Source organism: Pygocentrus nattereri, chromosome 17 (genome assembly GCF_015220715.1).
Source record: "Pygocentrus nattereri isolate fPygNat1 chromosome 17, fPygNat1.pri, whole genome shotgun sequence".
In the NCBI taxonomy this organism is placed as follows: domain Eukaryota; kingdom Metazoa; phylum Chordata; class Actinopteri; order Characiformes; family Serrasalmidae; genus Pygocentrus; species Pygocentrus nattereri.
In genome coordinates, this window is record NC_051227.1 from 5114788 (window position 1) to 5135782 (window position 20995).

General features: G+C 42.0%; 2 protein-coding genes across 3 annotated transcripts; both read right to left on the reverse strand.

The window, feature by feature from the left end:
• Positions 1 to 1826: 1826 nt before the first annotated feature.
• On the reverse strand, positions 1827 to 11648 carry LOC108410436 (coagulation factor IX). Its single transcript, XM_017681514.2, has 9 exons — positions 11510 to 11648; positions 9928 to 10012; positions 9424 to 9590; positions 8110 to 8134; positions 6284 to 6397; positions 5026 to 5163; positions 4647 to 4855; positions 3478 to 3592; positions 1827 to 2559 (listed from the first exon to the last, which is right to left on the reverse strand). Exons 2-9 carry the CDS (start codon positions 9995 to 9997, stop codon positions 1961 to 1963), a joined length of 1437 nt encoding a protein of 478 aa, XP_017537003.2. The 5' UTR covers positions 9998 to 10012; positions 11510 to 11648; the 3' UTR covers positions 1827 to 1960.
• Positions 11649 to 12870: 1222 nt separating this feature from the next.
• Positions 12871 to 20756, reverse strand: LOC108410419 (E3 SUMO-protein ligase CBX4-like). 2 transcript variants are annotated; one of them, XM_017681482.2, is made up of 5 exons: positions 20651 to 20756; positions 18550 to 18593; positions 17074 to 17139; positions 16276 to 16342; positions 12871 to 14210 (listed from the first exon to the last, which is right to left on the reverse strand). In XM_017681482.2, the coding sequence occupies exons 1-5, from the start codon at positions 20717 to 20719 to the stop codon at positions 13005 to 13007; spliced, it is 1452 nt and encodes a 483-aa protein (XP_017536971.2). In that variant the 5' UTR covers positions 20720 to 20756; the 3' UTR covers positions 12871 to 13004. The 2 variants fall into 2 exon arrangements, with proteins under 2 accessions (XP_017536971.2, XP_017536972.2); XM_017681483.2 differs by lacking the exons at positions 16276 to 16342; positions 17074 to 17139; positions 18550 to 18593; positions 20651 to 20756 and adding an exon at positions 15332 to 15489.
• Between the last annotated feature and the right edge of the window lie 239 nt (positions 20757 to 20995).

The window sequence follows — 20995 nt, forward strand, 5'->3', positions numbered from 1 at the left end:
GAGACACCTAAGGTAAAATATTACTCCAGTAAAAGTAGAAGTCCTTACTCTAGACCTGAAGTAAAAGTACTAAAGTATTTGCCTTCAAATGTACTTAAGTATAAAGTAAAAGTACTAAAAGAGTAATTCTGGCTCTGATGTCCTGTTATCATTTTTATAACCAGACTGGCTTCATGAACTCATTTCAGGTGAAAGTCCTCCAGCGTCTCTCTTGGTAAACCAGTCTTTTAATAGAACGTCATTAATTAGTGACGCTGACGTCTATTAAAATGATCAGAAGCACAAAACACTGAAGGTAAACAGTTTCCATCAGGGAGAACCGAGTGGCTCTGAAATCACTTTTTACACACAAGCAAAGTTTCAGTTTCAGATTTATTTACAACTTAGTTCCAAGTTTAAGTTTAATAAAAACTGGCTTTAAACTCAGGATCACAGATGAGCTCCTTTACTATGTTGATCTGTAGGCGTCTGTTCATAAACATAAACCAGCCCAAACTAATTTACTATAAAATGAAATGGTGTTTGTAGAAATTCAGAAAAAAGCCGCGTCAGTCTCGACTGCATATGTGGACATATTTCTATATTGAGCTCTATTTACACAAAGTTAGGTTAGTTCATCATTTATGTTGAACAGACTCTCCCAAAGTTTTACGCTGCTGCGCTGACGTTGAACCGTGTGCTGCACTGGGTCGGTATGACCAACAGGTCAAAACCAGCTCTAAACAAGGTGACCGCTGGGCCCTGATTGGTGCTCTGGCTTTGCGCTTCTTTCGTTTTGACATGTTACGTTTTTATACACACAGAAACCAAAAGGAACAACAGATTTCTCAAAATGTAGGAGGAAAAAGTCGGATATTAGACTCTGAAATGTAGTGGAGTGAAAGGAAAAAGACGCCCATAATGGAGAAAGTAAAGTACAGATATATGAAAAAAAAACTACTTAAGTACAGTAACAAATTACTTAGTTACTGTCCACCACTGGTTTTTACAGACTTACACTGGGAAGAAAGAAACCCCCTAAGGTTTGGAGAAAGAAGAATAGAGTGCAGTAATAGAGAAAAGCAAGACTGTGGCAAAGAGTTCGAAGTTTGGAAGCAGCAGCACTGAAAGACCGTGTGGCATTGGGGCTGTAGAAGTGCTGCTGTAAGTAGGCTAACTAGCTAGAACCAAAGACAAAGACGACGAAACGCTTTTCTGAATCATTACCATCTACTCCTGCACTGGTTACCTTCAGTGTTAGCTTCTGCTCACTGGTGCATTCAAAGCAGCCTCTGGTAGTCGAGCGCAGCGACAAAAAGATTTTCTTTCTCTATTTTTGAATAATAAAACATTTTCAAGTTTTGTGAGGTGCTAAATTTTGCATAATTGTTTTAGCGTGCTAGCACCAGTTTACCGTTAGATATTATGGTATTATTTCAGATGAAATGTCAGTTTTTTTCTTACCTGTGATGAACTAAATATCCACTCTTTAGCTTCTGCCAAAATTAGCCAGGACGCACATCCCTAAACCATCAAACCTGGCTGTAATGTTGAAGAACTCGTAGAGGACAGCATGAGGGTGAACATCTCAAATTTACATCTACGGCATTTGGCTGACGCTCTTATCCAGAGTGACTAACAATTTGATGATTTTACACAGGTAGGCGCAGGCAGTGTTAGGAGTCTTGCCCAAGGACTCATCAGTATAGTGTAAGGTGCTTACCCAGGTGAGGATTGAACCCCAGTCTCCTGCATAGAAGACAGAGGTGTTGTCCACTACACTAACCACAAATTCATAAATGGTAAGTTTCTCAAGAACAGAGCATTTCGCATAAACCCACTGTGAATGACTTTGTTTATGTCTTAGCCTTTTATTTCTGCAGACAATTGGTGGGAATTTCTGTTAACACATGAAATATCAAAACATCTAATCTGAGGATATGCATATAGCTTTAATTCCTTCATTATATATGATCAGGAATCACTGCCGGGTTTTTGGACTGTTGGTGGCTGTTGTGTTTTGTCTGGCGATCTCTTCCTGCTGCTTCATCTCGTCGTCTATCCACTGCAGAAAGTTGCTGATTCGCGTATAAACGCCATATTTTCCTTCCGCCGCGCACTTCTCTCCCCAGCTGACGATCCCTGTGAGGAACCAGGTGCCCCTGTAGTTGACCACGAACGGCCCCCCGCTGTCCCCGGTGCACGCATCCATCTCCGCCTGGAGGAACCCGGCGCAGAACATGTTGTCGGTGATGACCTGCTCGGTGGACCTCATACACTCCTCCTGGCCAATCACCGGCAGCATCACCTTCCGCAGGAAGCGCGAGGAGCTGCCCAGGAAACTTGTGGCGCCCCAGCCGGTCACCAGGCCGCGCTGATTCTCCGTCATCAGCACCTGGGCCAGGTGAGCATTGGGCATGCAGGCAGGTGAGACCACGGCGCTGAACTCCACAGGCTGGGACAGGTACAGCAGTGCTATGTCACTGTCGAATGTGTACTCGTGGAAATGAGGATGGACCAGGACTTTCTCCACTCTAATCTGCTGCTCACCTTCATCTGGACGCAACTTGTCATAATCACCTACAAATATGCACAAGGATTAGTGAAAATTGTTCTAATGTCCTGCATACACAGAATAAATCATATAATAAGTCTTGCTATAATCCAGAGAATGCATAGAGAAGAGAATTACTACTAAATAATGACTTTCAGGTTTGTCAAACACTAGAGGGCGCTCCTGAGTGAGAGCAGTAATGCCAGCCAATCAGCACTCAGTAGCAGTAATGCTAACCAATCAGCACTCAGTAGCAGTCATGCTAACCAATCAGCACTCAGTAGCAATAACGCTAACCAATCAGCTCTCAGTAGCAGTAACGCTAACCAATCAGCTCTCAGTAGCAGTAACGCTAACCAATCAGCTCTCAGTAGCAGTAACGCTAATCAATCAGCTCTCAGTAGCAGTAACGCTAATCAATCAGCTCTCAGTAGCAATAACGCTTACCAATCAGCTCTCAGTAACAGTAACGCTAACCAATCAGCTCTCAGTAGCAGTAACGCTAAACAATCAGCTCTCAGTAGCAGTAACGCTAATCAATCAGCTCTCAGTAGCAGTAACGCTGACCAATCAGCTCTCAGTAGCAGTAACGCTGACCAATCAGCTCTCAGTAGCAGTAACGCTGACCAATCAGCTCTCAGTAGCAGTAACGCTAACCAATCAGCTCTCAGTTGCAGTAACGCTAACCAATCAGCTCTCAGTAGCAGTAACGCTAATCAATCAGCTCTCAGTAGCAGTAACGCTAATCAATCAGCTCTCAGTAGGAGTAACGCTAATCAATCAGCTCTCAGTAGGAGTAACGCTAACCAATCAGCTCTCAGTAGATTCACTTCAGTAGTTTTAAACAGTAGTTTTTAAGTAGTAACAAACACTGGGAGCGTTTGTTAAAGTCTCTTTTGTTGATTTGTATTGTAAAGGAGTTCTAAAGGGAACTACTTGCTGACCAATGGTCACATGGTCAGGTGTTTCCTGTAGACAGTGAGCGGCTGTGATGACCCAGCGTGGGCTGATCAGGGTTCCTCCACAGAAGCCATTTTCATCCTTCCTGCGTAGCAGAACCTACAGAACACACAGACTGACACATGGAGTGTTACTGCAGGAGCGATCCAATTACACCGCTTCACTTCTTATCAGCACGATAGCGTCGGCTGGGTAGGTCACTGAGACTCCGCCCACCTGTCATGGACTGTTACACCTGTCGTCTTCAGACCCCTCCCACCTGTTATGGTTCAGCATACCTATCATTTTATTAGATACAGTGTCTGACACTGTGCCCATCTGCTGAGGAGAAGCTGTTTTATCTGTTAATTATTAAATGTATGAGAGACTCCACCCACTTACAATGAGCTGTTGCACCCATCACTTATATAAAAATAATTGAGACTCCACCCACCTTTTATACCTATCATATCCACCCACCTGATATGGACTATTATACCTATTATTTTATTAAATGTTTTATTAGTTGACTGAGACTCCGCCCACCTACTAGGGGCAATTATACCCGTTTTTTTTTAGATGGCTAAGACTCCACCCACCTGCCATTGTCTGTTATATTTATCATGCTATTAAATAAATGAGAGACTCCGCCCACCTGCTCTGAACTGTCATACCCATCTTTCTTTTACATGACTGAGACTCCACCGACTGATATGGACTAGCTATTATACCTGTTAATTAAATGCATGAGAGGCCCCACCCACCTGCCATGGACTATTATACCTATAGTTTTTTAGTTGACTGAGACTCCTCCCACCTATTATAACCCATTATACCCAACCTATCAGTTTGTTAGATATCTGAGACTCCACCCACCTGCTGTGGGCAGTTATCCCTGTTGTTTTATTAGATGACTGAGACTCCGCCCATCTGCCATTGTCTATTATACCATGTTATTAAATGAATGAGTGACTCCGCCCACCTGCTATGGACTATTATACCTATTGTTTAATTCAATCACTGAGACTCGGTCCACCTGATATGGAAAATTATGACTGTTTTAATAGATGACTGAGACTCCGCCCACTCACCACAGATTACTGTATGTACAATTTTATCAGTATTATAATTATTTATGCCCATCTTTTCATTAGTTAACTGAGACTCCACCCACCTGCCAGGGACTCCCACCCTGTGGTTGCAGCTGACCTCCTACAATCCGTGTGTCCGAGTCATTGAGTCCAGAGTGAGAAACATTCTCCAGGTGGGTGTGGATTGAGAGCAGGTGGGTGTGGTTTGAGGATGAGTGGGTGTGGTCAACATAGTCCGGTAAGGAGCGGAGCATTGAGCCCCGAGTCCACTGCTTTCCACAGGGATACTTTGCTAAAAGGTAGACACAAAGACAGCACGGTAAAAGCATGTACTGTAAATGTGGGAATGTTGTGATTTTCTTTTACAGTGACTGGGATTATTGGAGTTTTACGCTGTATGTGTTTTATAGATGTTATTGTTTTGAATCCTTGTTCATTACAAAGTTCATTTGTTTGTTATACCTGTCTCTTGGCAGCTCTTTCCGTTGGGCTCCAGTTCATATCCCTTGGCACAGCTGCAGGTGACACTCGTACGAGTGGGGGAGGAATTACTGCAGTAGTGTAAACACCCTCCGTTCTTATACTCACACTCAAACACCTCTGTAACGAATAAACCATATTTAAAGAATATTTGATATTTTTAGGTTCTCAGAAAACCTCACTGCTATAGCAACACCAGTAAAACCAGTTATACACTATTACAATAGCTGAGCAGGGAGCATTGTTTCTTTGTCACAATGCTATTTTCTGGTACAGCAAAGGAAGGTGTTGTCACTCTCATGATGGGGATGGTTGTCACATGTGCTAATGGACTCAGTTTAGGCAGGGGCAGATTTACGGCCCATTTACACCTAGTCACTAGTCAGGTAGACACACATCTGATCACTCAGAACGCTCGAGGAGGTGGACTGAGACGTAATGTTATAGCAACATCTTCCACCAGTAGAACTGAAATTCTTCCCAGTACAACCAAAGGTACTCCCAGTACAACTGAACTTCCTCCCAGTACAATGGAACCCCTCCCAATACAACCAAAATCCCTCAAAGTACAACTGAAACCCCTCCCAGTACAACTGAACTTCCTCCCAGTACAACCAAAACCCCTCCCAGTAGAACTGAAACTCTTCTCAGTACAACCGAAACTCTTCCTAGTTGCACTGAAGCCCCTCTAAAACACCTCCCAGTACATCCAAAGGTACTCCCAGTACAACTGAACTTCCTACCAGTACCATGGAACCCCTCCCAATACAACAGAAATCTCAACAAGTACAACTGAAACGCCTCCCAGTACAACCAGATCTCCTTCCAGTACAACCAAACCTCCTCCCAGTACAACTGAAACTCTTCCCAGTACAACCAAAGTCTGAAATTATCTTAATTGACAGCAAAAATAAAACGTCTTAAAAATAAAATATTAATAATTTAATATAGATTATAATTTTATTTATAGAGCACATTTCATTCAAAGTTATTTAGGTCAATTAGTGGACCGTTAGAAAGACAATATTCCATGTTCCAAATTAAATATCAGTAATGTTCTACTCGTTTTGTGCCTGAGATTTTGTTATCATGACGTTTGGCTGATTTCAGTTATTTGTTTGGTGAGTTAACAGAGCCAAAGAAAGTGCGACAACCAGCCCCATATCCCTGCCCTAAGTTTACAGTGTAGTATTTAGAGTGGTGAATGTGGTGGGAGTGAGTTGAGGGTTAGTAAATGAACCTGTTTCACAGTGTGGTCCGGTGTAGCGTGGCGGACAAAGACAAACAGAACCGCTCTGATCCAAACTGCAGACCCCACCATTTAAACAGGGGTTACCTCTGCACCGCTCCGACCCTGCAAACATACAGACAGTCTCAGTATTTTTCGGTTAAAACAGCAAAATCTCAAAGTTCTTACCAGCGATTAGTTGACTGTATGTAGTTTATATGTCAATTAGCATAAAAAACGTGCTGATAATTAAACTACTTGCAATGTAAATTACTATTGAAATATGAGTCAGGTGTATAAAAAAAGGTAATGCTTTACAGTACAGTAACAACTCATTACAATTACATAATCATTTTGAAACATTCATTATACAAAATAAAACAACATGCTCATGAATCAAATTCTCTTTCTCTATATCCGTTCGTGTGTCTTTGTGATGATCCAGCTCAGAAATCCAGTTCAAACACTTCCTGAATCTGTAGAGTCGCCCTTTCCATTCCATCTTATCACAAGATCCTACGTGACTCACATCCAGGGTTATAAGCCTATGAAGAGGGGCTGAGATACATGTCATCTGCTTCTCACTGTTTGGAAGTGGTGGATTTGTGTGTCCGTCTTGAGTCTCTGAGATTTAAGTCCGAGTCGAGTCTCTCGTCTCTCAGGTGTGAGTCCAGGTTGAGGCTTTGAGATGAGAGTCCGAGTCAAGTCTCGAGTCTCTGAGGCGAGAGTCTGAGTTGAGTCTTGAATCCCTGAGGTGAGATTCCGAGTTGAGTGTCAAATCTCTGAGGTGTGAGTCTGAGTTGAGCCTCGAATCTCTGAGGTGTGAGTCTGAGACGAGTTTCAAATCTCTAAGGTGAGAGTCTGAGTTGAGTCTCGAATCTCTGAGGTTGACTCTGAGTCAAGTCTCAAATCTCTGAGGTGAGAGCCCGAGTTGAGTCTTGAATCTCTGAGGTGAGAGTCCGAGTTGAGTCTCTGAGGTTCAAGTCTGTAGTTATGAGCTAATGAAGAGGGGCTAAAATACACGTCATCTGCCTCTCATTGTGTGGAACTGGTGGATTCATGTGTTCTACATTCTGTGTGAAACTGACCGATGGACACTCAGGAAATAACTAAGGGCTGACCCGTCACACCGGAAACCCTTCATTCTTCATTCAGTCCACATCGGAGACATGTGTGAATTGGAGTGCAGAGACTTTACAGCTGCTGAAGCTGCTGCAGCAGGTTTGGAAAATAGTGAAGAAGATAACGGAGCATTTTGATATGAAACATACGAGGACGATATTACAAGAAGAGCCTTTAAAGGAGAGTTTAAGAAGATATAAACAAATTGAGAGAATGACCTCAAAGACCACAGAGGGTTAATGAGAAACAAACAAACAATTAATAATCTGAAAACACACTCAGTGATGAAACAATGAGAGCTTGTTTGGCTGTGTCTATGACGATACCATGGAAAAAACAAATATTTTTCCAGGTTCAAATTTGAAACCTTTTCTTTTTAGTCGAATCTTACTGAAAAGAGAGTATTACTAAAATACAAGTACAATGATTCTGTTACATAAACATTTATTTTCAGGGTTCCCCTCAGGAATCCATTGTGTTTGCTCTATTCTAAGAATATATAATTGTGCAGTTAATGGTGCTTGGCCCCCTGTATTGCTAGTTTCATATACCTTCTCATATCACACTGGCTTGGTTCAGTATCTTCAGTATTGAATGCAATTGTATTGTGTTGATTGTATTATATGAAAATTAGTCAAATCTGGTTTTAGTCATTTATATTTTCATGCAGTGTGATGCATATATTTCACAGGAAGCATTTAGAAAAGTGTACTTACTTTGGTATCGATACCAAAACTCCAGCTGTAAGGAAAAATGACACGACAAGAAAATGGCAGTGTTGACAGAAGTTAAAACAGTCGAATTTAATTAAAACAGTGATATTTGAGCCTGTAGTGGTGTGGATGGCCCTAATCTAAAGTCACTATAATCCACTGCCATATCAGACTGTTGTTGCTTTGTTGTTCAACAGAAACATAGATATTTTACTTTTGTCCAGTTTAGCATAGTTCCCCATGGCCTCTAAAAGACAGCTGTGAAGAGTACAAAGAATGACACCTTGCTTTTGTATTCTTTTATGCTTTTTGTCAAGAAAAAGTGGGTGTTAACTTTGTATGATAATGACTACCACTCTGATTGGCTGATTTGGGGGGTAGGCAGTGTGGTCATTGTGCTGTGGTGGCTGCAGCAGAGCACCAGTGATGTGTTCAGACAAATTATAGAGGGGGTCGCCAGTGGGTCCATACCCAACCCTATCCAGCACTGACAATCTAATAACCAAGTAATAGTCAACTTGGTTCAATCAATCAACTTCAATTCACGGCTTCGGTGTGGGCCCACCCAGTTAGCACTGTTACTGTTAATGCCTGCTATTAGGTCTGTGGGATTGTCTATAGGCCCTTTTCACAAGAAACATAAGTGCCTAAAACGGGTTAAAACAAATTCTGTTATTACCTTACAGACAATTATTAATCTCAGAAATACTGGTGTTTGAGTCGTGTCAGCTCACCATGGAAAGGTGCACCATATTATCTTTGTCATAGTCGCAAGATTGAAATTTGAGGATGTGTCCAGAATTGCTGGAGGACACTAAACACACAACAATGTGGGATTCCAAGCTGAATAAATGATATAAATTCTTTATGGAAAAAATTCCTGCACAGCTATATGAGAATGATAACACCACCTAACATCTACCAAATGATAAAACGATGGATAGGTGAAAATAACTTTAAACAAAAAGCTAGATTAGCCATGTTAGATGGAGATATCGAAATAGCTTGCTAACAAGAAACTAGCAAAAAGGTAAACACATCCCAGCAGGGGGGCATACTGTGTCATCATGTTCGGTAGCAAAACTGTAGGTGTTTTCCACAACCAGTGAACGAACATCTACTCCCCAACGAGGACTCACTTTTTCAGATGCCGACAGTTTTTGAGGGTGAATAAAATTGTTCCACTGAAAGCGGCTGCAGTACCAACTTTAAAGCATGAACTGCCTTCGGTATCAGTGTAACGTTAGTCTGCAGTCTCTTTTATGGCTCTTTGACATTCTATGTATGGATTACATGTATATTTTTGTGTTTGTGTACCGTTTTCTCTTTGCTCTGAAAGATCTCTGCAGCCTCCTCCTGAGAGCACAGCTCCTCATAGCATTCCCGCTCCAGATCCCCCGGCTTAATCTCCTCCAGAAAGTAATTTGCCCTGCGATTTCGGACATTCCGTAACAGCTGGAATGCATCTCTCCGCTCCACAACCACTGTTAGTGAAATGCCACATAAAAACACAGTTATGTTACAGGGTTTCATACTTTAATGATCTCAAATCTCTGAGGTGTGAGTCCAAGTCAAGTGTTGAGTCTCTGAGACACCAAGTCTCGACTTGAGTGTGAATGGATGCGACTCTGTACATGAACCCATCACAGTAAGAGGTAATATTTGTTCTGGAATGTATCTCCCATTGTTAACAGGGAACTTCCTCTGGATACCATTGATTACAGTGTCCAGAAAGAGACTTCCCTACTGTTCTCTGTCAATTCGAATCTTATTCAAACAAACAGCAGAGTGACCCTTAAAAGAGACATTTTAAGGACTAACCTGCTGATTGCAGACCTTGTATAAGTATCCCAAGGAAAAGAACCTCAAACCAGTATGTAGATTCAGACATCAGGATTCAGCTCCTCTGTAAGGAAGACACAATTTTTACCGGACAGTCAGTATCTTTGCTGTCCTGTGGCAAAAAGAGTGGATGTATTATTAAATGGCTAGTGCGACCTCCAAAGTGGCGCAACCATCTAAGCATTGACTGTGTCATCAGGAGATCACGAGTTCGATCCCTGGTGATGCTACAGCCACCCGTAGCCGGGGGTCTAAGAAAGCTCTCTCTGGGTGGGTAGGATGGCTGCCCTTCTCCCCATCACTCAATGAGATACTAGTCAGTGAAGGTGTCTGTTAGCTGATGTAACAGATCTGGCGGTTTGCGCTTTCCTCCGATTATGTTTGGCTGTCCAGTGACGCTGCATGAGCGGCAGTTCGAAAAGAAGCGGTGGCTGGTTTCTCAGGTCTTGGAGGAAGTCTGTGCTGCCTTCACCCTCCTAACGCTGATGGCATCGTGTGATTGGGGGAGTCCTAACTAGCGGGTGGATTTGGAAACGGTGAAATTGGGGCGAAAAATAGGGTAAAAATCCCCCCAAAAAATGGCTAGAGCAAAAAGGACTTACGTGCAGCAATAGCGGTAGTAAACAGTGTCTGTTAGAGAAGGATGTCCAGTCAAGCATTACTCAAGCACCTGTGAAAACACTGTGAAATGCTGTATGCATGGAATAAAATACGAGCATAAGAGAAAGTCCCGTGATGAATGAAGCTTAATCTGAGCGACAGATGCAGTCATAAAAGTGAGTATATTGGTTTTATAAGTAGCCTTGGTTTGTCCATTCAACATCACCAAATTTGTCCCTATGGGATTTGTAATGTTATATTCATAGTCCACAGCAATAGTTTATGGTAGTTGTAATACTGACATTTGAAACTTGTAAAAGACAAGATTTACAGATTTTCGGTAAAAAATATTTTACTTTGTTGTAAAAGTGCTTGTACAAGTGACTCCTTCAGTGAAGACCTCTGGCTAGAATGGCAGCTGCCACTTTTGATTTCTAACATTCAGAAACCTAATTGTTAGGCTAGTGTTCCCTGTGAGTGATGTATCTAGAACTTCCCGAACGCCTTGAGTGACACTTTACTCATTAAATTAGTTCCACCCAGTGGAAATCAAAACATGATTCCTCCATCAATTCCTAATTATACTGGTAGTTGATCTAACGTGTAAGGCATTCAGTCCAGCTGCTGAAGTCCTAACCAATGGAAGCGATTGCTTTGCTGTATCTACCTAGATACCACAGAGAAAAACAATCCTATTTGGTCCATTTACAAGACTGTAACCCTTTCAGTTCTGACCAAAATTTAATGGTCAAATAAGCACTACTACAGTACTTGCAGAATTGAAAGAGAACCAGCCAGATTCTATAAAAATAAAAATGAACTAAAATTATTGCCATGGATTCTGAGTTTGACGAAATCCTTAGGTGCTCTCTGAATGTCCCTTCTGACCAGGTGTAAGCTACAGTTCATTTAAGCATTTCTTCTCAATTTCAATTCCCCATGTGAACTTTCGTATACTCACTTTCTTTTATCACAGATCCAGGTGAGACTCCTATCTGCTCAAAGGCCAAAAGTATGAAATTAGGTGTGCAAAAAATAAATAATGAGGAGAAATAGTCCCATCAGCTGAGTATCTTTGATTAATCTGTCTTTGTACTGTGCTCAACACTTGACCTTTAGACAGCCAGCATATTTACTTTTACTCACACACAGTTTGTAAAAATTTAACAGAGGTGGGCCACAGGGGGTGGCTTACACTTTTAAATCTAAGCTTTTTAGATGCTCCTATAAATATGAATGGAATTGTGCATCTTCCTTCAACTGGGGATAATCTGCAAGCTCAGAATGGATCACATTCAGACTGAATTGTATTAGGACCAGAGATGTTAGGACTGGATTATTTTCAGACTGGTTTGGGCCAACTGATCCTTTGCTAAGCGAACAGTTGCCGAGTTTTGGGTACTGTTGCTATGTCTAATGTTTTTAGAGTACTACGTGCAGAATATCATAAAAGAGTAGAAAGATAGGTCTCACATTTACATATGAAAATGTAAAGGTGGTCTAATGCCCATGATGCTCTATAGTCCACCTTAATACCCTATGGTGTCCCAGGATGTGCTATGATGCTCAGTAGTGCTCTGCACTGCCTTATGGTGTTCTATGGCCTGTGATGCATTATTCTCTCCATGCCTATGGCATTCTATGGTGCTCTGTGGTCCCCTATGGTGCCCTGTGTTGCTCTGTACTGTCCTGTGATGCCCTATGGCATTCTGTAGAGCTCCATGAGCCATAAGGTGTCCTATGATGCCCTGCATTGCTTTATGGTGTCCTGTGATGCCCTATTTTGTCCTTTGGTGCAATGTAGTGCCTTGTTTAACCCTGTGATACCCATTGAGACTCTGAAGTGTTTTGTGGCTTCTTTGTGGTGACCTGTTTTGCTCTGTGCTGTCCTACAATGTCCTTTGACATTCTGTGGTGCTCTGTGATGCCCTGTGATGCTTTATGGTGCCCTGCAGTGCCTTATAGTGTTATTTGGTGTCCTGTAATGCCTTCTTTGTCTCTGTAGTACCTATAAAGATTCTAAAGTGTTTTGTGGGTCCCTGTGGTGTCCTGTGATGCCTTATTGTGCCATATAGTGCCCTGTTTGTCTCTGTGGTATTCAGTGAGATTCTAAGGTGTTTTATGGATCCCTAGGTGTTTTATGTGATACCCAGGTCTCTAATGTGTCCTTTCTTGGCCTGTAGTGCTCTGTGGCTGTCCTGTCTTGCCCTGCCAAGCCCTGTCATGCTCTGTGGTGCCCTGTGGTGTCTCTGGTACACTATGGTGTCATGTGATGCCCACTCAGTCAAATTCTTAATAAGGAATAGCTAAAATGATCAAAACTTGCACTTTACAGCTTTATTCTGGATCATTGTGAAAACAATTAAAGTAATCTTCAAGTGTGAAGACCAAGTCCACTTTGCATGTGTACAAGTTAACAGTTATAATGTCAGTTGTTTTTATTGTTGCCATCATTTCTAGATATATTCCTTAAATGTTACTGTAAGGCAGTGTGCTGTTACATCTGTAATTATTATATTACCAAAAAAAGGCATAAAGGTTGGAAACGGTTCACATTCTGGTTGTTTTTCTGTCCATTCTGGTTGAGGTCCCTCTTCTTTCTCAGAGTTCCACTTCACTTGACTATCTGTGATTGATTTGCCTTCCTTTCTTAATTGTGAACAGCTGAGATCCATAGGCTTGTCCTGCAATTCAAGCCTGTGTCTATTTGAGTGCTGGTGACCAATTATGTTGCTTTGAAACTGACTTGGTCCAGAGTTTGGTGCACTGTTGGCCTCAGTGTCCCTCTCATTGTCTGGCTCTGAGTATTGCCGCTTGTGCGCTCCATGGGGACTCCTTTGGTGTGAATAGGCAATGACATCTTTTTCGGAAGGCTTTGCAGTCAGGCTGGACTTAAAATGTCCATTAAATGTTGAACTGCTTAACTCTTCTGGTTTGTCCGTCTCAGCAGCCAATAGACTTGAAGTAATGTAGTCATTTGCAACAGGATGGAATGGTCCGTTTGTGAGTCCACTTGGAGGAGGCTTGGCCTTGTCTTTGCTGTCCTTTTCACAGCCATTCTCAAAGTTGGGATTCATAGAGTGCCTCAGTTTTTCAGCAACTTTGGACTCATTATCCAGCAGCTGCTTCACCCCCAAGTCTGCTTCACTATGTATCATCTTGGGATCCTGGGTGGCATTTTCCATATATTTGCTCATGACGATGACGATTCGTCCGTTTATGTTCTTGTTCTGTACAATCTTCAGCTTGGTGCTTATTCCACTGGCATGAGCCTCCTTAGCAATGAGACTGGAGCCAAGTTCTGACTTACCACCACATCTCACATTAGTTGGAAGCTCCTCAAGCTCTATGGTGATGTCCTTCAGTTTTGCTGGGACATTCTGAACCCATTTCTGCTGCAAGACCTGAGGAATGCTCCATCCATCTTTAGCTGCCTCAGTCTCCTTCACCTTCTGGTATATTTTACGGTTAGGCTGGTGTTTCTTGCTGTTCAGCTGCGGTTTTCCATCAGCCAGAGGCTCCACCAGGCTTTTCTTGCAGATACGCTGGTATGGGTGGTGCGTTTTGCTGCTCCGCTGTGTCTGTATGGCTGTTTTGAGACAGCCACTTTTGACCTCATCCAAGCCTGAGAGTGTGCTGGATCTCCGAGCAAATGATTGGGCCTGAAACATGAAGGCAAATGTAATCAGTAATCTGTATAGGGCAGAAACTGATGTATATATGAGTCGCAGTGCAAAACATGCCTTGATGCAGGTGCAGTATCTGCTCACAATATATCTGAAAATAACACCTGATTTACTTGCATGATGTGTTCTATACCTACTTGAGAGAAGAATATCCCAGGCCAGAATTGTGTATTCTTTTGTATACTACAGCGACATTCTCTCGAAAGAGACCCCCGGATATTCTGCTGTAACTCCCGTTAGGATGAAGCAATCCAAACCAAAAAATACACTACATACCTTGATGTATGTGTAATCAATTGCATTACATGTGATGCTGGTAGCGATCTCCATTTTCTGCCAGACACGTGAAGGTGTACGGGGGTATGCACCCAGGTGTTGCAAATGGAGGTTAAACATGCTGATAGGTCTCTGGCGCCTACCTCATCACTCCGACACAGGGGCATCCCAGCCTGTTCAAAGCTCCATATACTGAGGAGCTTCCTGCATGTTGCTTCGTTCAGATTGATTTGTCCTAGCAAGAGTTATTACAGAATATTTGGGGCCTCTTTCGAGAGAATCTCCCTGTAGTACATGAACATAGCATACTTTAAATATACTAATTATGCCAGTATACTTTGCTCATATAGGAAACAAAAACACATACTGGGAGAGCATATAGTGGTCCCCATTTTTGGCACATTTTACATTTTTCACATACATGCCCCTTATTAAAAGAGTTGATATAATGTTATTCTGATGGTAAATGTTCTTTAATCTCATGTTCAAGGCTTGTGTCTCTGAATATTGAGATATTGTCACAAATCTCTGCCTGGTTTTAAAAACAGAAGGAAAATCTTCAAAACTGGCCACTGCAAGTTGCTCAAACTTTCAAAATTAAGTAAATTGGAATAAGTAACCATCCACATTTATAGCCAAAATATCCACACATTTTGTACATGATCCACCCACATTTTGTTCAGGTGCATATTCATAAGGAGGAGAAATGTTTAGCTTGAGGAGAACTGTCTAGAGAAGTTTAAGAGTCATTTTTTTACTGTTTTTCCAAAAATGTTTAATTCCACCCATTAGCTATTTTTCTCACTGTCATATGATGTTACCTGTCTAAGAGAGTGATAGCTGGCAAATGTTCCTCCAAGAACCTCCACCACCATGTTTAGACCAGAGCTGGCTCATGAGGAGCCTGGCCACTTCCTATTTCCCCTGTTATATCAAAAACAGGACTGCAAAACAGCAGAGGGCACCCACAAGTGAGTCCTCAGTAAACAGGAATAAATGGGGCTAAACACGAGAAGTTAAAATAGTTTCTAATCATTTGTCCACAACTAAGAAATTTTAGAAAGTAGAAGGATGAATTTCACTAAACAAAGCAAAAAAACTCACCTCTAATTTCCCTTTTTTCCACAGCAAGCAGGTTTGGGCAGCAGGACGCTAACATTACTGCTACTGAGTGCTGATTGGACGTAAATGTGGTGTTGTTTAAACCTCCTATAACTCCAGTTTAAAAGCTCTTAAAATATGACAGCAGTGTTAAAATGTTTTATGCTGTTCTGTGCTCAGGAAATTCATGTATTCTTTTACATTAAAATGTTTTAGTATTTATGAACTACGATTTTACTCAAATGCTCCATATTAACCTATTTATTTTGGACTCACTTGGGAGCGCCCTCTAGTGTTTGAGAAACCCAGAAGACATTACAGAGTAGAAATTCTCCTCCCTACAAATTCTCTGATTAGACAGCTCAACATGCTCATAGGAGACGCTATGGACACTGTGTTTTGCCAGCTAACAGATGCTCACATTGGCAAGCGTCATGATGGGTGAGGAGGAGGACCACCCTGCTCACCCATAGAGAGAACAGCAATAATAAACTCTTGGACCACAGATGGCTGTGGCACCACTGGAAACCTAACTCACGATATCCTGGTGTTAGAACCACCAATTAGACACTAATCTATTTACTCAAAACCAGCTTTAACTGCAAAGACCTGGGGGGACATATTTGGCCACAAAAGAGAAGAAAATGCTGTGTTCGTTCCTCACTTGCATGAGAAGATGTTTAGGTTTTGGGCCTCGTTTGCGATATCCCATCACCTGCTCCTGACGCTCCCTACAAAAAGAGAAGAAAGTCTAGATCGTCTACGTGACCTACATGGAATTTTGTTGTTGAGGCATCATTTGCTTAAAAAGCACATCTGGTGTCATGTTGTTACACTTAACAAAGCAAGACCTACAAAATGGAGAACATGGCGCAAAATATGCAGAGCAAAGGAAGCGTTTCACAGGAACACAACGATATTGCACAAATGAAGCTGAAGCACCTGAGTTCCAACACATTTTCTTCTCCTGATGGTAGTTAACTGACTAGCTAAAGTGACTAATGTCAGCTGAGTATAGGTAACAACAGACAGTATGTTGGAAAACAATATGTCCAATGGAAGAGAGAAATATTTTAGTGTTTAATGCTAGAAATTAAGGTGGGGGGTAGCGCTGTTGCCTCACTGCAAGGAGCGTCTGGGTTCGAATCCCTGGACAGGCGACCACAGTCCTCTCTGTGTGGAGTTTTCATGTTCTCCCCGTATCTGGGTGGGTTTCCTCCGGGTTCTCCGGTTTCCTCCCACAGTCCAAAGACATGCAGTCAGGCCAATTGGACATGCTGAATTGCCCCTGTGTGTGAGTGAATCTGTCTGTCTGCCCTGCGATGGACTGGCAACCTGTCCAGGGTTTCGCCCAATGTCAGCTGGGACAGGCTCCAGCGATCCAGAAGGAGAAGCGGCTTAGAAGATGTGTGTGTTAGAAATTAATCATAAATTTAAAGCCTCCACTTCTCCATCAGTTCACCTTTTTTGGAAGTCGACCAGCAGGTGTGGGTCCAAGATGTTTTCCTCAGGCTCCCATGTGTTATACCTACAAAGCAAAAGACAACAGGCTTTGATCATACCTGGTATTAGCGCACCTGGCGGGATCACAGGTCGCAGGTCATCATCTACCACAGCAACAGTTAGCTCTAGTGTTAGCATTAGTTCATTAGTTCATTCAAAGCAGCCTCTGTTTCTGGAGCGCAGTAACCAAAAGTAACCTATTTTTCTAATGTTTTTAAACATTTCTGTAAGCTGCTAAATTTCCCGTGTGCTGCTGTTTGTTTTGGCCTGACAGCAATAGTTTGCCATTATGGATTATTACACATTACGGTCAAGTGAAAATCCAGGCTTTCCTTACCTTTGATTAAGCAAACATTTGCTCATTAACTCTTGTGAGTCAAAAATGATAGATCGGGGTCACAACACAAAAAATCAAGCCACTTTAGCTACCACAAAGTTATCTGCCCAGTTTATTGAAGTAATTTTTTTGTACATGTCTCAGTATGTGCTGATGTGATAGTGTTGACCAAATTGAAACAAGAACGCAGATTTACTTTGCTCTGCTTTAAGCATTAGGTTACATAGGGCTACTTTTCTCGCATCTCCAGCAGGAAACTTTTTTGCAAAAGTAGAACAGTTTCTTGTAAAATGTCTCTCACCATTCTACTTCTTACGAGGCTGAAGCCGCTTCTCATTCGCCAGCCTCTGGTTCAAATTTTCCTGTTGACCTTAAATGGTGCTTGAGGTGCCAGAATGTAACTCCTGCACCATTTAAGGTGGAACGGGAGACTTCAAACGAGAAGCTGGTGAATAAGAAACTGACTTCACGACTTTTTAATGTTTGACAGTTTCTCATTGCAGATCAAACGTATCAGGAAACCAGCTGGAATGATTATACATGCCAATAATTCCATTTGTCTCTAAATTATCGATGTTTGTCTTAAATCTCTCTCTTTGCCTTTTCGTTAGCTGCTAGCTAGGTGAGATTGTTGTCTGCATTGCTATGGTGACCAGCAGTCTGCGCTGATCTTCAGGGTTAAAGGGTGAATTAGCAGTTCTACATTAAACTGTGTTGAACGATCAGCAGAACTTTATTTTATTCTAAAGGTGGATCATTTTATTTTCACATACAAATCTGTTTCAGCTGGGGAGCCGCAACAGGGCAGTAACCTCCTGTTGCTGACCCCTGTGATAGATAGAAAAAGAGTCAGAATGTACACCCCTAAACCAAAGCTCATCAAGGCAGTCATCTTCAACACCTCACAGAGAACATGTATGTAGTAATATAGAAAATACCTTGTAGTACAGTATAGTAAGCAAAGGCATTGGATGAGAGTTGTAAGTGCAGTTTTTATGGCTGAAACAAGCTTGTGCATCAGAATCAGCAGCAGCAATGCAGTGCATACTTGGGTTTGACCTCTTTTCCTCACTCACACTATCAGTCTAGAGCACTCACTTGGGTGACCAGTCTCTCCACTTGACCAGATACTCAATCCTCCCCTGTAGACAAAAATGAGCAAATGTTAGAGAGAGGAGCTTTTCCTGAACACTAGATCTAACTCACAGTAGTAAAGTGATTATGGATACAATATCATGCTAAAATCACATTCCTGCAACTAATAATACGTTTTATTTGTGGATCCAGATGATGTTGTTGTTTATTGTGATATCTGTCAATATTACGTCCTGTAGTCCAAGTCCTGTGGTCCTCCTTAAAGTCTGTAGAGGCCAATAGAGCTTGAGGGCGCTAGGCTAAGTGTGTGTTTTGGGACACGTGCAATACACATACATAACCCAGAGAAATTATAATATGGGTCATATTGTTTCTCTTTAATGAGCTAAATTGCATATCTACAGTAGCACAATGGTTTTAGTGGCCTGGAAACTCACAGACCAATCGCATGCATTGTAAATAACACAGTGATGCTACTCAGCCAATCAGATCTGTGCATCACTCACTGAGACTCGAGTGAGTGACATGACACAGGGGAGGGACGAAGTGTCAGAGAAGAAAGTGAGTCAGAGGGAAGTTATTTCATATGTCCTGCTCTAAAAAGAGAAAACTGACAGTAAATATTGTTGAAATGTGACTGAACTGGGCTTCATTTGATTTGATATTCAGTTGTCGACTGTATAAGCTGTTGATGTTCCTACTAGGATACATGGCACTGAATCACAGTACTGGTTAGACATTATGATGTTCCGGACCTTCGCTTGAGGAAACTTTCTGTAAATGGACCTTATTGAATTTTTATGAAATACCCCTGATATAGATTATCACCATGATGTGGCTCAATGAGAAGTTCTCACATCTGAATATCTTTTTCCTGTATCGCAAGGAATTTGCATAAGAAGCTGCTACTGAAAGTGCATTAATATAATCTGCATCGTTCCGGTCGTGAGCTTACAAAGAGTTCTTCTGAACCATAAACAGAAAAATGAGACACCCTACTGGCACATGTTCCTCGCAGGTACACTTGAGGACTGCGGGGGGTTCCTCAATGCAGTCCTGCTCTATCCAACACACCTGAGTCAGGTATTGAGTGTTCTTAACAGCTTCAGGTGCCGAGTTAGGAAAGAGGAAATATGTTGACCATCTGGGACCGGACTAAGTTAAGAACCACTGCTCTAAACCTCTCTCACTTTCTAGCTGACCCCTTCAGAGTGACCAAACTGTGAAGAAATTCACAGTCAAGTTGAGTCAAGTCAAAGTTTACTTATATAGAGCTTTTCACAACAGGCGCTGTCTCAAAGCAGCTTTACGGATAAAAATCAGGGTCTGAGCCTTCAGTGAGCAAACCAATGGTCCAGTTAGTCCACAGGCTCATATAGGCCACAAGTTGGGGAAGTGAAGGAAACTAGTACATAGATATTTCTTCTTTCTGTTTCATGCATTACGGGCACTTAGATGCCACTCTACTTATTAACTCATGCAAAAGATGTGAAAAATGTAACTGTTTTTCTACTAAGTGTGTAACTTTTTGTTGAATGCAGATTCAGAAGGCATAATTGTAAACAGCTAGACCTTGTCGTCATCTGTCCAAGCCACTGGGCAAGCTGTGACAAGATCCCGATCAGTTTCAAAAGGTCTCTGAGGGACCTGTGAGGACAATATGCCCAAATGATATACTCCAGGTCTAAGCTGTAATGTTTTGTCCTTCATATATTTACCACCAAATGTCACTGGGTCCTCAGAGTTACTGTATAATACACAAATTAAAGTGCTCAGGAAATAATTTTGCCCTAGTAGCTGTCAGTGTACATGAGTAGCCAGTTAATTGGCAACTACTGATTAAGAGTAATACTAAGCAGTTGATAAAGCTCTGAAGTGCATTAAAGTGGAAGACATCATCTGAATAAAAAATGACTAATAAAACATTAGTTGAAAGTGTAAGCTACTGCATTACAGCCTATTTCAGAATCCTGAATTGAAATTATTGATTATTCCCAGTTCTGCATGAAGGGTAGCTGCACGGACCAATACAGACAATCACTCTCATGCATAACATTTCACAACAAAAACGCTAAAAGCTAATAAAAAAAAACTTCTCCCAAACCTTCCGGATCCGTTTCTTTTCAATGTGCTCCACAGCGTAGATGTGCTGTCCTGCGGCGGGCAGCTCCATCGCTCTGCTGCTCGGTTACTGGAACTTCAGTATTGAATGAATGTGTGAGTTGAATGAATGTGACCGCTGCAAGTGCCACTTCACACAGGACACCTTCATGCAAAACAGCTGTCAGTGTGACACCACGTACAAAAGTGACGCCCACGCCCACCACCTTCACTCTCTGGGCCAAGATTTGTGGCAAAACGAGCTGCTGATGCTATCAAATGCGTAGAATTCTGACCATGTTCTAAAACACCTCGGCTCATGCCATCAGAAAATCCACCAGGATCTAAA

Coding starts and splice junctions, on each gene's coding strand:
- LOC108410436 (XM_017681514.2), bottom strand. CDS start 9,997: ATGTCTGAATCTACATACTGGTTTGAGGTTCTTTTCCTTGGGATACTT. Junction 6,398..8,109: donor GTTTTGGTATCGATACCAAA/GTAAGTACACTT, acceptor GTATGTTTGCAG/GGTCGGAGCGGTGCAGAGGT. Junction 2,560..3,477: donor ACCTGACCATGTGACCATTG/GTCAGCAAGTAG, acceptor GCATATTTGTAG/GTGATTATGACAAGTTGCGT.
- LOC108410419 (XM_017681482.2), bottom strand. CDS start 20,719: ATGGAGCTGCCCGCCGCAGGACAGCACATCTACGCTGTGGAGCACATT. Junction 18,594..20,650: donor AAAAGAAACGGATCCGGAAG/GTTTGGGAGAAG, acceptor TTTTGTCTACAG/GGGAGGATTGAGTATCTGGT. Junction 17,140..18,549: donor TGGAGAGACTGGTCACCCAA/GTGAGTGCTCTA, acceptor TTTGCTTTGTAG/GTATAACACATGGGAGCCTG.